General features: G+C 38.1%; 1 protein-coding gene across 1 annotated transcript in view; it reads left to right on the forward strand.

Moving 5' to 3' along the window:
* Window positions 1-15,326, forward strand: part of ITGBL1 (integrin subunit beta like 1) — a 346,561-nt gene extending 331,235 nt beyond the window's left edge. The window contains exons 9-11 of the mRNA XM_020964037.2: window positions 2,351-2,497; window positions 13,347-13,460; window positions 14,638-15,326. Coding sequence (XP_020819696.1) covers window positions 2,351-2,497; window positions 13,347-13,460; window positions 14,638-14,729 — 353 coding nt within the window. The 3' untranslated portion in view covers window positions 14,730-15,326. The remainder of the gene's footprint in view (window positions 1-2,350; window positions 2,498-13,346; window positions 13,461-14,637) is intronic.

The following is a 15,326-nucleotide window of genomic DNA, read 5'->3' on the forward strand; positions in this document are numbered from 1 at the left end:
TACTGAGAGATGAAGTGATTTACTCATAATAACAAAGCTAGCATGTATCAAGGCAAGACTTGAACCTAGGACTTCTGGACTCCAAAACCGGCCTTCCCAATTACACTGATCCTGCCCTTTTGAACTGGTTTTTCCCTTGCCTGAAATGTCCCTCTTCCTAATTTTAGCATCCTAGATTCCCAGGCTTTATTCAAAACTTATCTCACATGAAACCTTCCATAGGAGGCCTTTCCTGGTTTCCCCCAACTTCCCCTTCCCCATAGGACTTTCTTCCTCAAGGAGTATATGTTTTGCACATGCATCTATGTGCATGTTGTGTTCCTTAAGCTTCTTGAGTTCAGGGATTATGTTTCTTTCATTTATGTGTCCTCGATACTTAGCACATAGGTACTTTGTGAATGTGATCATGAGTATGCTAAAGGTGAGTCACTGGCAAGTGACTAACAAGTGTACGGACATGTACACATTGTGTCTTTTTAAGAATTGTAAATGCAGTATTCCAAAACCAAAGTACTTGGTTTCGCATCACAATTCTGAGACTTACCTACGTACCTTGAACAAGCTATTTAAGCTATTGATGTTTCATTTTTTTCATCTATAAAATAAGGGGTTTGACTTAGATGTCCTTGTGCACCTATGCTCTACAAATGCATCTATATGTCAACCGCAGAGAGGTTGAACCTATGGAGGTATATAAAATTACACAGGGGCAACTAGGTGGTTCCACAGTGCACAGAGCTCTGTGCCTAGCTCTACACCTATGATTCTGAGTACATCACACACACACACACACACCATTTTTCTACCTCCTTTAGACATAGATTGAAAGAGATATTCTCTATATGGCCAAAGAATCTTCTAGATTATGAGGCCAATGACAAGAATATTAAATAAACAAATAAATAGATAGATAGATATTTCACCTGAGATCTTAAATTCAAATTTCACTAGTTTAACATTAGTCCAAATAGAAGTAACATATTCCATATTATATTCATCACTCCATAAGTGTATCCAGATTATTGGAAGACAAATTGGCAAGGTGGCATAGTGTAAAGATCATTGCACTTGGAGTCAATAATACCTGAGTTCAAATGATTAGCTGTGTGACCCTGGATAATCACAACTTCTCTGTGTTTCAATTTTGTTATCTATAAAATGGGGATGATAATAGCACTTACCTATCAGAAGGGCCTTGAGGATTAAACAAAATAACTTACGTACTTTGCAAACTTCAGGATGATATATAAGTGCTAGATAGTCTTATTCTTAGGCATATGTTACTAAGCAATACAGACCAGATGCTGTTGGTAGCAAACAGTTAACTTTTTATACCTCTTAGGAGGAAGTAGGAAAAGCAATCGATAAACATTGCAAGTAATTGAAACATGACCAGCTTTTCAAATTGGTCCAGATGTCATGGTGTCCATGATGAGAATCGGTCCTAAGTCTTTTTAACCGATAAAAATGCAAATGAGGATGTTTCCTTATCAATAGAGGATGGAAGAATTTCACTTTAAATAACTTCAAAGTTTGCTTCCCTCTTGGGTCCTCCTCTGATTCCAGCTCCAGATTTATCACATTAAATTTGAGCACTGTCTGGAGAGTTCATCTGGCAATTACGGTTGAGCTGACTAATGCAGAAAGAAGCAGAACAGTGTTTTCTTCAGATAGGAAGTTCGATATTGGAGTTTATTTGAGGCAACCTGCTTTAGTGAAGAAAGCACAGGACTTTTAGCTTCTTTTTGTGTTTTATCTTCTACCATTAGATTATAAGATCCTTGAGGGCAGGGACTGTCTTTTTTATTTGTTTCCCCTGCTCCAAGCACAGTGCCTGGTACACAGGAAACCTAATAAATATTTATAATTGAGTCAACTTGGAGTCAGAAGGTCTGTATGTGAATCTCTTCTCTGACACTTCACAAGACCATAGATTTAGAATTGGAAGGAACCTTAGAAGTCAGCCTCCTCATTTTACTGCTTAGAAACTGGTTTAGAGAGGTTAAATGACTTCCCCAAAGTCACAGAGCTAAAAAATGGTCGAGCTAGAATTTAAATTCAGGTATTCTGGCTAAAAATCCAGGTCTCTTTTCCCCTCCACAGCATCGCTTTCCACAGCCTACTTACCCCTGAGCAAGTCACTTAACTTGTTCAGACCTCGGTTTCTTCATTCATATTACCTACTTCACAGGGTTGTAATGAGGAAAGTATTTTGTAAACAGCAAAGTAATATAGAAATATTGCCAATAAGAAGAATAATGATAGCAACTGTGTATTTCCCGCTGAACACTCAGGTAGAACTTCTGAATATTTAATGAGGTTTTGTCTGTCTCTCTTTTTTGTTTTTCAGGCCATGGTAAATGCTCCTGTGGTCGCTGCATTTGTGAGAGAGGATGGTTTGGAAAACTCTGCCAATACTCAAGAAAATGCAACATGACTGAAGAAGAAAGCAAGAGTTTGTGTGAATCAGCAGATGGCATATTGTGCTCAGGGAAGGGTGAGTATGGCAGCCAAGTACCTGGCCCAAACACTGCTATTCTTAGGCTTGCTATTGCATGAAAACTCTGCTGCCTTATATCTGTGGCATATTTTAAGGCTGAAGATTAAACACACAAATCTGAGTGAATGGGACTCAGAAAACAGGGTTAATATCAACAGAATCCCAGTCATAATTGCAACATCGAATCACGGCACATGCTAAAGTAACAAAGTATTTTGCCAGGGATCATATATATGAACTAAGAGAAAGGGTGATATGAGTTAGCTTCTGAAATGCTAGCATACAGGCACATGGTGACGTAATTACAGGGTACAGGACTGGCAAATAGATGCCTTTTAGCCTTGATGTGAGAAAATTATAGAAAGAGAAACAGTATATGAAGTGAGAATGAAAAGACAAATGTAGGGATTAGATACATTCTTTCCTCAAAAATTCAGCAAGTGTTTTGGGCACTTGGGTTTGTCTTCACCTATGGTACAGATTATAGAATATTAAGAGCATTATTATAATATCAATAGCACTCTACTTGGTCCAGTCTAATGCATTATGATGGCCTGAAAGTGATCTTCAGTACTTGAAGGCACAAACTCAGACAGGTCCCACCAAGCTAGATATGTTTCAAAGACAGATCCATGGTAAACAGTTAATCTGAGGACCATCAGTGCTAAATTTGGAAAGAATCATCCATACATTGAAATAGGATGGTAACTTTTTTTTTTAACCACATCAATTCAAACGGTAGTCTTCCAAGGCACAGTGGGGTTTTTGACCTGTGTTGGTGCAGGGAGCATTTGCAGGGTGCAGAGATCTTTGAAATACTCAATAGCATAACTATCGCTATCTGTCTCAACTTCCTGTTAGACGGTAAGCTCAGACAGAATACAGTAAAGTACACATCAATAAAATTAATTGAACAGAATTAATTTAGCCTGCTTGATAATTCAGGACAGCCTATAAGATTATAACTCAAAGTCTTCATTGTCCCAATAAAATAATGTCATTCTGTAGGTGAATGAACAGAAAACTCCACTTGACCCTAGAATAAGTTTCCTATGAATACTGTTTAAAAATAGCTTCTAAATAATTAATTGATATATTCTTTAAATCTCTAAATCTCTGAGTCAAGAGGACCTCTAAAGGCATTTAGTCTAACTTATACCTAAAAAGTTACCCTCTCCATAACATCCCCACGAAGGGATCATTTAGCTTCTCTTTAAAGACCTCCATTAAGTGGAAATCTGTTATCTCCTCTTCCACTTTTGGATTGCTCCTAATTGTTAGGAAATTATTCCTGACACCCAGCCTAAATCTGTCCCTCTTCAAAGTCAACCCATTACTCCTCATTCTGCCCTAGGGGCCTAAACTGAAACATCTAATCTTTTTTTTACAAGGCAACCATTTAAATGCTTGAAGAGAGCTATCATCTATCTCCAATACCTCCCTCTCACCCCTAGTCTTCTGTTAGTGATGGTGACCTGATCTGTGTAAGTTGGCACCTTCTCTGGAACTTTTAGAGCTATCCAGAGCACTGAGAGGTTAAGTGACATTCTCAGAATCAACACAGCCAGTATGTGTTATCGGTAGGTTTTGAACTCAGGGATAAAACTATACCAACTTCACCAGGCTACCTTGTAAACCTTCTAAAAGTTAAATACTCCTAGTATTTTGAACTCATAGGCTATGATTTCAAATCTCACCATCCTACTCAATCTCCTTTCAACCTATTCCTTCCTAAAATGTGGCACACAGAATTGAATAGAATATCCTAGATGTGGAAGTATCATGTATTTACCTATTGTTTATAGTTATCTAGGTGATATAACGGATAGCAAAAGACTTAAATTCAGGAAGATCTAAGTTCATATTTTGCCTCAGAAACTAGATGTGTGTAATCTCTGCCTGCCTCAGTTTCCTCATCTGTAAAATAAGGATAAAAATAGCACCTACTTCTCAGGATTGCTCTGAGGATAAAATAAGATATTTTAAAGCACTTTGCAAACCTTAAAACACATTATAATTGCCATCTATTATTATTATATCATTATATAGTTATCTGGGAGTTGTAGTCCCCTAAGGGACTCTAAGGGACATGAGGGCAGAGGCTGTAACTCAATGTTACTTCTTTCCCAGTATTTATCACCATATTCTACACAAAGCTGACACTGAATAAAAGTTAGTGGAATTGAATTAAATGTGAGAGATGACACATTAGGACCCCTACTCTATTCCAATCAGTAATAATCAGTTTGATATTTTACATAAATCATATAGGGATAATTAGATAAGACAGGTTCTTATGGTAGGCCTTTATAGCAGGCCTCAAAGTTTAATGTAATGTTCACTACTCGTTAACCTGTTACGAAGCTCACTTGTGCAACTACAAGAAGGCCGACAAAGATGTCTCCATCCTGTTTTACTCAAATTCCATGTCCAAACCCAGTATGGGTGGGATGCCTTGATTGTTTGGCAAATGCCTCAACTTATTTTTGTATCCCTAGTCCATGCTGTCTTGCCTAATATGAGCAGGTGACCATCTTAGGACCACTTGGTCACTGGAGATGACTCTTGCCTTACCCATCTTAATTTTTGGCCCTTAAGAGCAAGATCTATAAACCAACAGGATTCTGTTTTTGTGTAGCCCCCCTAGAGTGTTCGGGTTTCAAACCTGGTATCAAACCTTATAAAAATAAGGCCCTGGAGGAAAGGGGGCGTCTCAGATCATGATGAAGATCTGAGATCCATTTCATTGTGGGGGGAGACCATGGATCCTTTAATAAAATGCCCTTGGCTCAGAGCTCAGCCTCAGTGGTTTTTTCTTGAATGTCGGGCAATTATAATCCCCACACATACTTATGGCAGTTCCTGCTTAACTCTTACTAACAGGAGTTTTGTAGTATAGGAACTCCCTTCCCTGGTAGAGATCAGCTACTTGTCTGTGACCTGTAATCTTAGGGAGAGGTTTAGGGTACTACTGAGCCAACAATTTGCCCAAGGTCACACATGACACACTGTTTTTGTCAGAGGCAGGGCTTGAACACATGAATTTTTTACTCCAAGGCTAACTAACCATCTTGCCTTGCTGCTGGCTAATGTATGGTTAACCTCATTTCTTGACTCTTCCTGTTAACTTTTTGAGCAGGAATTACTCAGTGCGTAAGAAAGCCTCTGTGCTACTAATGAAGCTGATAACAAAATAATGAAGCACAATGATGACTTGATTTAGGAAGAGCTAGAAATTTGTGCTGAGAGGCATCATTCTCTTTTTGGAGAGGAGCTGACCTCAGACACAGTAAGACAGGTTTCACTTCTGCCACTGAGGCAAACGAACTATATTACTTTGTTCAAGACATTGAACTTACCTCTCCCATGTCCCAAACAACTCTCTAAGACTATAATTTGCAGAACAGTTAATGTTTTGTATTGGTAGAGGGAGTTTCCTGACTTAGAGTTCCATACATCAATGTAATCACAGACCCAGTTCAAAAATAAATATGTAGGGGCAGCTAGGTGGCGCAGTAGATAGAGCGCCGGCCCTAGAGTCAGGAGAACCTGAGTTCAAATCTGGCCTCAGACACATAACACTTACTAGCTGTGTGACCCTGGGCAAGTCACTTAGCACCATTACCTAGCCAAAAATAAAATAAAATAAAAATAAATGTGTAAATAAATGAAGTCTTACAGCTTTCCCCACACTGTCAAGGAGTACTCTTCTCTATGCTGAAAATGTACAGCTGATACAATAAATCACCTTCAGCAGAGTCCTTCTCCTTTCTGGTCTAAACATGATGAATTCCTAAGCCCCTGCTTTCCCTGGGTTGGGGCTAGTATTTGCAGATTTAAAAGGCTTCCCTGTATTTGGGGTTCCAGGGGAATAAATAGAATCAGGAGCAGTGAATAGAATAATGTTGACAAAGCACTTTCCCACTAACACTGCTGCATGGTGATAAGACTGAAAGCTCAAGATATGGCACAGATTATTGTTACCAAAGAGAATGAAGTGTTGGTCATGTCTTTTCCCAAGAGGTATCTATCAAGATTAAAGGTATCCTAAGACAAAGCTTCCACAATAACTACTAATGAAGAAAACTTATGCTGGAGAAAATTGACCTAAAATTTAGATTCTGAATATCAAAGTTAGAAACAATCTTAGCTCATTTAGTCCAATCTGTGCATAATTAGGAATTGTCTTTATAATATCCTGACACTGAGGTCATCTAGCATATGCTCAAAGACCTCTTATGGTAGATAACTCACCAGTGTATGTATATACACAATATAGATGACTATATCTATATATGTGTGCATATATGTTTGTATATATGCACATGTGCATACATGTTTACCACCAAAATTGTTCATAGGGCAATGGAAGGGTTGTGAGAGAGGATATCTGCTGGGGCGCAGAAGGAGCCGGTTAACCAAATGAGCATAAAGAAACAATTTTCAAAAATTCAGCTTTTCAATTGTAGTTTATCAGCTTGCCCTATGAAGGAATTGTCTTAAGCTTTTTGTTTACATGACAAAAGTATCTCTAAGCTGTGATGAATGATGCTTAGTCTCCAATATTTTCCTTTTGTTAGCTGTTACATAATCCTTTTCCCAATCCCTTAAACCCCTCTTGCCTGCTGTGGTATCTACAAAAGAACATATTAAAAATCAAGACATCGTGAGAATCTTCATCTAGCCCATTAAGGTCTTCCTTGCAGTCTAGTAGGCCACAAACCTTGTTTTAAGGAAAAATTTTAGGAAATTATTAACCACTCCCTTATAATTTGTTTAGGTTTTCTCAAAATGTTTTCCTGTTGACAAGGTAATGTGATGCAATAGAATACATTGAGTTTGGATTCAGAGAAAATCCTGGCTCAACCATTTACTACCTATGTAACATTCGATGAATCAATGAACCTCTGTGTACTTCATATTCCCACCCATAAAATGAGGGGGTTAAATTAGATGACCTCTCAAGTCCCTTTCAACTATAAGTATTTGAGTATAGGAGGCCCAACTATAGATTAGTGTTTTGGGTTTATTCCTCTATAGGTACTGCCAGGAAGAACTAAGAATTCAAAGCAGAAGGTCTAGGCTGCCCTCAAGATCTCCAGTTCAGTGCTAGTGTGGGTAAGATTTGAAGCACCATGCTAGAGTGGAAAGGCAACTGGTCTGGAAATTAGCTGCAGAGGCAGTGAGGTGGCCCAATGAGTGGCCCAAGAGTTGTGGGACTGGAGTCAAGAAGATCTAAGTTCCAATACTGCCTTCAACACAGGCTAGTGGAGCACCCCTGGGCAAGTCACTTCAAAAAACAAAACAAAACACTGTTTGCCTCAGTTTATTCAATTGTAAAATGGAGATGATAATAGCATCTACCTCACCCTTTCAGCATTATTGTGAGGATCAAATGAGAAAATTTGTAAATTAGAAGCCACTTAATAAATGCTTGATTCCTTCCTGGAACTTAGTACCAGCTCTACTTATTAACCAATTCAGTGATCTGGAGCAAGTTGCCTCACTTATCCAGCATTCCATGTCTTTATTCAAATGAGGGGTTTGGACTCAATCATATGATCATAGACATAGATCTGGAAGGGTACTAGTGACCTTTTATGTCATAGATGAGGAAAGAGAAACCCAAAAAAGTTTAAGTGATTTTCCTAAGATCCCACTGGTAATAAGTGTTGGAGGTGAGATCTGGGTGTAGGCCCTCACACTTCAGAGTCCGTATTCATTCTGTTTTGCTACATTTGCCCCCATGGTCCCTCTTGGATTTTAGCTTCTTGATTATATTTTCATTAGGAAAGATAGCAGGAGCAAAGGAAATGATCAGTTCTTGTTTTTTGCTTCTGTTAACAAAAAAAATATATATCTACATTGAGATTGTGGATTCCTGTTAGTCAGCGGGAACCCAAGCAACAGGTCATCACCCTCATCCCTAAGTCTAGGCCTACAGGTTACAGCTATTACTGCTGACATTAGTGTTTGAACACAAAATGAAAACCCATAAAACTGAGAGGTTTGGGCAAAGTGGTATCAATGCTCCTTCTTAGCTCTCAGATTCTATTATTCAGTCACATGCTAAATATTATTAGCATGGTGTCAGGGAAGAGGTAAAAATGCTTATGGACTTTTATGAACACCATGATTTGGTAAAAGTTTGTTACTTTGGGAGTAAATTTTTTGAGAGAACGCTGCCATCCTAATTATCACACGCAGAGAAATCCCATGTTTGCTAAAAACATGAAAAATTATTCTGATGAGGCTAGTGTGCTCCAGGTATGCCTTTAGACTACATAGTACTCATTTTAAAAAAAAAAAAATCTTAAATGGCTGTGGAACAAAGCTGACACCTCATGACAGAAGACGGTGAAGAAATAGCGTTTTATTTCTTTACAAATTTGTAGCCAAGACAATAAATCACTCCATAGAAAAAATTTAAAACGGATACAGTGTCTATGACCATTCATAATGGATGGAAAGGTTAGTACAAGAGTGAGAACCGCCTGTTGTGATGTCAGATTGCAGCATTTTGCCAGGCACGACAAAATAAAAATGAATTCCAACTCTACAAATGTAGGTAACTTAGAATGATGCCTTGCTCTTGGACTTCAAAGGTCTACATGGACAACCAAGAGAAGGAGAAATAATATTAGTGTCCAAGTCTCCCTTAATATCACAATCTGGATTGTTTTCCATGGAGTCTATTACCTTTGCAGAGATCTGAGCACAATGACAAGGGACTTTTTGATTTTGATCATCGAGTTTCCTTGTGTTGTATTTGGATCCTAGAGCACCCAGGCAGGCTTTGTCCATTATCATTTCAACATAATTCCAGGTAATCATCACCAACCTTCTTTAAAGTAGCTGTCATGGGGGAATGGATACAAATTTGAGATGTTAAACTACTTCCCCATTCTCAGTTGGTTGGGAGGTAGGATTATGGCACTTTTTGAGTTCTAGATCACCCAAGTCAAGTGCACAGTATATCTCTACTATACAAGGGACAGGGCAGATTCAGTAGGAATTGTCTTTGTGTCGTGTTAGAGCCGTTATCCCCAATTTAGTTCTCTAATAAAAGGTCTAAGAATTAAATGCATCCACTGCTGAAATGATATGAAAAAAATTGACTCTGAGAAGCAGTACGGATGAGTTGGGGGCAAGAGTTGGTCCAGTTCCTAGTTGGGGCCTAAAGCTTTGTGATCTTAAGTCACTTTAACTCCCTTTGCTTCGATTTTCTCACCTGTGACATCAGAATATCTGTCCCCCTGTCTATCTCAGAGGGTATGGTTTGAAGGACAGTAAAATTATATGCTTGATTTCCAAAGGACTGGGGGCAAAATAAGGCTCTGAGCATTCCTAAGTGTTCTAGTCCTGAACCAGAATGAACTGGGAAGGCGATGTTATTAAGTATTGTTCTTCTGTTATAAATCCAGTCTGCTTCTCACCAAAGTTGTGGTTATGTTAAACTTCCAGGTCAGATGATAGTTGCCTCTTTCCTGAAAGGTGTGCAGCCTGAGTGTGGCTGATGGGTAACTTCTCCCCCTATTACCTCCTCTGGTAGGAGGGGGGGGGAGCAGACTCCATTATTTGTGAAAGCAACTGGAGCTCTTGGGAGGAAAAGTGCCTTAGTGTCTCCTATGTTATACCATATTATTATTATTAACATAGGTTAAATTATTTCTAACCTAGTAAGTAATAGGAAGAGTTTCCCATCTCTAGGAGGCACAGAGCTTTTATAAATAGAAGTTTAAGAGCTCAGTAGGGAGAAACAGTTACTGGTTCATGGCATCTTCCTCCTCCTTTCATTTTAGAGATTTCTGTTTCTGGCACACTTCTGAGAGATTTTAGTGCTCAGAGTTGCCGGTTTGAGACTTTTACTGTTCAAAGATCTAGTATAATATCCCATAATAAGCTCCATTGTGTGTTTTAAGACTCAAGAAAACACTTTTTTTTTAAACCACAACATGGAGATGACCACTACAGAAGTCATGTCACTAGGTAAGAAGGTTTCTGGATTTAACAACAGAAAGAACTGCCCTAAAGTAGTGAAAGTGAATGAGGTTAATGATGTAGTAACTTGGAAATGGATAAAGATGCCTGGACCATATATTGTGACGCATAAAAAAAGAGCCTTTAGAAGCATATGATTCATGGAAGAGCTAATGGGAAATCAATTGGCTGCCATTTGTAATAATTAACTGGGCTTTTCAAAACCATTTTGTTCCTTATGTCAGATGTCATTTTAGAAAGCCCCAAAATGATGCCATCTTACAAAGCATTTACCTTTATTCATCCATAGAAATAAGAGGCTCAGTGTCATCTCTTCTAGTGTAAATCTCATGACAATTAATGAAATTCAGAGTGTTTTTTGCTGACATTTTTTTCCTCAGTAGTTGTGTCTGTCAATCTATTTGTTTATCTATTAGCTTCAGTATGGCATACTTCCATGACTAAATGTAAAAGAAGCTCAAAAGGGGAGGCAAAAGAAATACAGAAATAGGAGGAAGACCTATGCTTGAAAAAGTTGAGAAAGGAGAAAATCCTGTTACTTATTACTGGAAGAGAGCTCACGATGGTCTGTTTTTTAAACCAGTTTAATCAGAACTGAGGTAACCCTGCCCTTCCTTAAGGATAGCATGCAAATTAGCACCAGCCCACAAGTAGAAAAATGGGCCAGACATAAAAGCAATCAGTGTTGATCAAATAATGATGAATATAAGTGGAAATAAAATCCATGACTGTCCACTATGACTTTCTTCAGTTTGTTAATGCTGACAGTATAATGGCAGTAAGGGATGGGAATAATGGGAAGTATTACATAGGCTGGTAAACATTTGATACGCAAGGAAGTAGTTGGGGGAGTCAAGAAATTTAAAATCTATTTGGAAAATTTCTCTATAAGGGATATACTTGGGAAAGGTGGTGTATAGTTCTACAACTATTTTCTTACTTTGCCACGAAAATGAAAAGCAATGTTGGCTACTCCCTCTTGCCCACCAAATAAAAATATTAGCCTCTTTTCTGAGCTTTTGTGATGTCCTAACTGATGTTTTCAAACATCAAAGGTATTTGGTCTTTTGCGAAAGATCTTAATGCTCTAGAAATAGTGCTTTTGACCTGTTGCAATATATGGATGTTTCAGAAATTTTGTACTTTAAAACATAGACGGGAATGTTATAGATAAGTATGTAGCAGGGCCTGATTAGTTGTCAATTTAAGATAGGTTCCAATAGCAATGAATCATCTCCTGTTTTGGATATAAAATCCCTACCCTATACTCCCCCTTCTTTTTTAACAAATGCAATTCCCTTTTTCCAGTCATTTTTCCCCCATTCAAATAGCTGTTCATTTATCACACAAATGGCTGTTCCTTTTCAGAGTGAATGTGCTTGCTGGAGGCATTGAAGACCCAGTTTTCAAAAGTATCTTAAACTAGTCTTTGTTGAAATTGCATGGAATATTTCAAGAACTTTGCAAAATCAAAATTTTCCTAATAATATATACTTTTGGCCATTTATAACTTCCAAACCCTGAATATCTAATCTAACAATAGATGACATTTGGAACTAGTAACCACCTGAAGGCAACATATTGAAGGATATGGTTAAGGAGCACTGAATTAGGTTTCATGAGACCTGGGTTTAATTCCCATAACAGCCACAAAATTAGCTACATAGCTTAGGCCAAGTCATTTAATCTTTTGGGGCCTTGCTTAGGGGTTAGACTAGACAGATTCCAAGGTCCTTTCCAATGTCTTCTTGATGAATGTCAAGAGAAAGAACACTTCCTTCCTAAGACATTTTTGTCTGTGTACATAATTAATATCTGTAAAAATATGATTTTCTCAGTAACATCCCTCCCTTTAAAGAAAAGAAAGGTATATATGAACTATTTTAAGAACCTTGGTAGAAAAAGTAAGCTTAAGTGAAGCGAAGAATTTCAGAAGGAAGCTTCTTGAGGTCAGAGATTGTACTTGGATTTGTCTTATCCCACCACTACCCCTACCTGGCACTTAAAACAGTGATTTGCACAACTTAGGGAATGGATAAATGTTCATTGACTTTCAACGCTTTTTGAAGAGCTCATTGTATCATTGAAAAGAACAATTTTCATTTTTGACTCTCTACCCTGAGTCTAGCACAATCCCTTGAACACAATAGATGCTTAATAATTGCTTGTTGGATTGAGTTAGTTGAATATATTGACCACTATTAGGCAATTTTTGATTGCTGCTTTTTGGGAGCTTGTCCTAAATGATCTTTTCTGGATTGAATATGGAAGAGTTTATGGCTCCCAGGACTCCTCACTTTTAAGAAAAACTTATAAATGAAAACCTGATTTATAAACCAACTGGGGAGTGATTATTTTCACTACAAAAAGAGCTTTCACTTTTCAGAATTCATTATTGGATTCCCTGAAATTATAAGCTCCTGTCAGGCATTTAAAACATGATTTAATTTACATGACCTCAATTTCTACACAACAAATCCATTTGGGATAAGCAAATGGATAAGCACCTGTCATGGGACCTGAAATTGAACCTTGCTGACATTTTCATAACACACTGCTCTAACTTGGTTCAGTGACAAATACATTTATTGGAACCCCAAAAGGATTTCCTTACTGGAAAACTCTTTATGAGATAAAATAATAAACTTGGGTATTCAGTAGAAACAAATGCGATGTTAAAGCTCTCCTTTAAGTAACTTTGCTGTTCAATAAGCTTTTATCTTGATTTTTCTGCCTTTACACAGTAGGTGCTTAGATGGTGGTGGTTGGTGTATAGCACTGGTCTATTTGAGACTGAAAAGCATGTTTGGGCCATGACAATAAATAATAATCTTTGTGATTACAGGCTCTTGTCACTGTGGAAAGTGCATCTGTTCTTCTCAGGAATGGTACGTTTCAGGGGAATTCTGTGAATGCGACGACAGAGACTGTGACAAGCATGATGGACTCATTTGCACAGGTGTGTAGGTCCAGATCTACCCCCTTCCTTGCTCTGAGCAGCAGGCTGCAAAACTGGTAGATGAAAATGTGAAGCAACAAGACTGCTGCAGGCACAGTCTGTCTCCTTCCATGCATGGAAGGCGAGATGTTAAATTTACCCGTTGATATGAAAGTGACAGTGTGGAGGGGAAGAGACATGACAGAATAGGGGGACAATTGATTTCCAAAGAAAGGAAGGGATAGACAAACAGCAAGGTATAAAGTGTGAATAAATCATTGATAAGAATCATATGAGGAATTTTTTTTAAAGAATTCCAAAGCGTTTTAATATGCGGCACAGTAAATGGAAATGTGGCAAAAGGAAATGATTCTGATGATCCTTGCACTTTGGCCCCTGTGTAAGGGGTATCTCATAGTTTTCATAACTTCAGCCAAGGAAGCTGCTGCTGCTGCATTGATAGAAGTAGGAATAATAGGAATGAGGAGGAAGAGAAAGTTATCATGATAATGGTGCAATGTCTACTAGAATGACAGGATTTTTAGAGTGGTTTTCCTAGCTTTGAGAGCATTAATGGTGGGTATAAGGAAAAATAGGGCCAGTTCCACCTTCCTTCACCTTCTCACAAAAGGATAAAAGCTTTCTAATGGGGGAGGGAGCACAGAGGGCATTTTCAAACGGTCTTTGCTAATATACCCAGTCCTTCAACAAGTATACCAGGCATCTTCCTACAGAGGAAATCTTTATGTGGAACTCGTTCTTCCTGTCCAATGTAACTCAACGTTGCTCCTCTGCCCCCTGTTATGTTAGTTTGTCTATAACTGTACTAGTTAACTGTATTTGTACATTCTATCCTTATTAAAGACAAGCCTGCTATATAGCTTGTTACCTGGCCTCTTTATTGAGAGAAGAGGCCCAAAAGATGGCAATGGAAGCCCAGCTGGGTACCAAACCTGACGGAATAATTACAATAGTTACTCTTTGGTTGATGACTGCTCTGGAAAGATGCCATTAATTGGTTCAAAGAGCCAGTTTCTTTTAGCTGCTTAGTGAAATGTAAGGCATTCTACACAATAACACAATCTCTAAAGGGCCAATGGAATGGTTTTTTATTATGGCTTGTTACGTTTTATAACAACACATTTTAATGTAATACATTTCAATTATGATAATGATTTTCCTGTTCATTTTGTTCTAGGCAATGGAATCTGTAGCTGTGGAAACTGTGAATGCTGGGATGGATGGAATGGAAATGCTTGTGAAATCTGGCTTGGGGCAGAATATCCTTAACAATTACACAACAAAGGACTAAGTTCTTTTTTTTTTAGGCCATTAGAACACATAAATGCACAGCAAACAGCATATAATCACCACTAGGGCTACTCAAGCAGACTATTGTATGTTTTTTCTATTCCTGAATGCCTGAGTAAAATCTGGGTACCCATTAAAAATGAGTCCAAGCAGTTTGTGATGGAAATAGCACAAGAAAGGGCTTTCTTACTTAATTTGCATGGTTGTCAGCCCTGTACATCATTACACAATGAAAACCACATTAAGCCTAATGAGGCGGAGACTTCACATGTGAAACTGCAAAGCTATTGATCAGACACAGACTACATCGTGTCCCTGTCTGAACCTCTAGATTTGGAAGATAGAAAAGTCATCGCCATAGTACCTATGGTCTGTGGCAAGTGCTCACAGTGACAACAGAACGCAATCAATCCCTTTCAAAATTGGTCACTTTCAACATTAAAGAAACTTTAAGCTTGTTGTTTAATTTTTCACGTTGCAGAACTCAAAATTCATGTAAAGAAACCCTTAAGATGCAGAGAGTAATTAAGAAAAATGTACAATTTTGAAATTTTAATAAATAATGTCATCATGTGA

Source organism: Phascolarctos cinereus, unplaced genomic scaffold, assembly GCF_003287225.1.
Source record: "Phascolarctos cinereus isolate Bilbo 61053 unplaced genomic scaffold, phaCin_HiC Scaffold_7;HRSCAF=346, whole genome shotgun sequence".
NCBI classification, from domain to species: Eukaryota; Metazoa; Chordata; class Mammalia; order Diprotodontia; family Phascolarctidae; genus Phascolarctos; species Phascolarctos cinereus.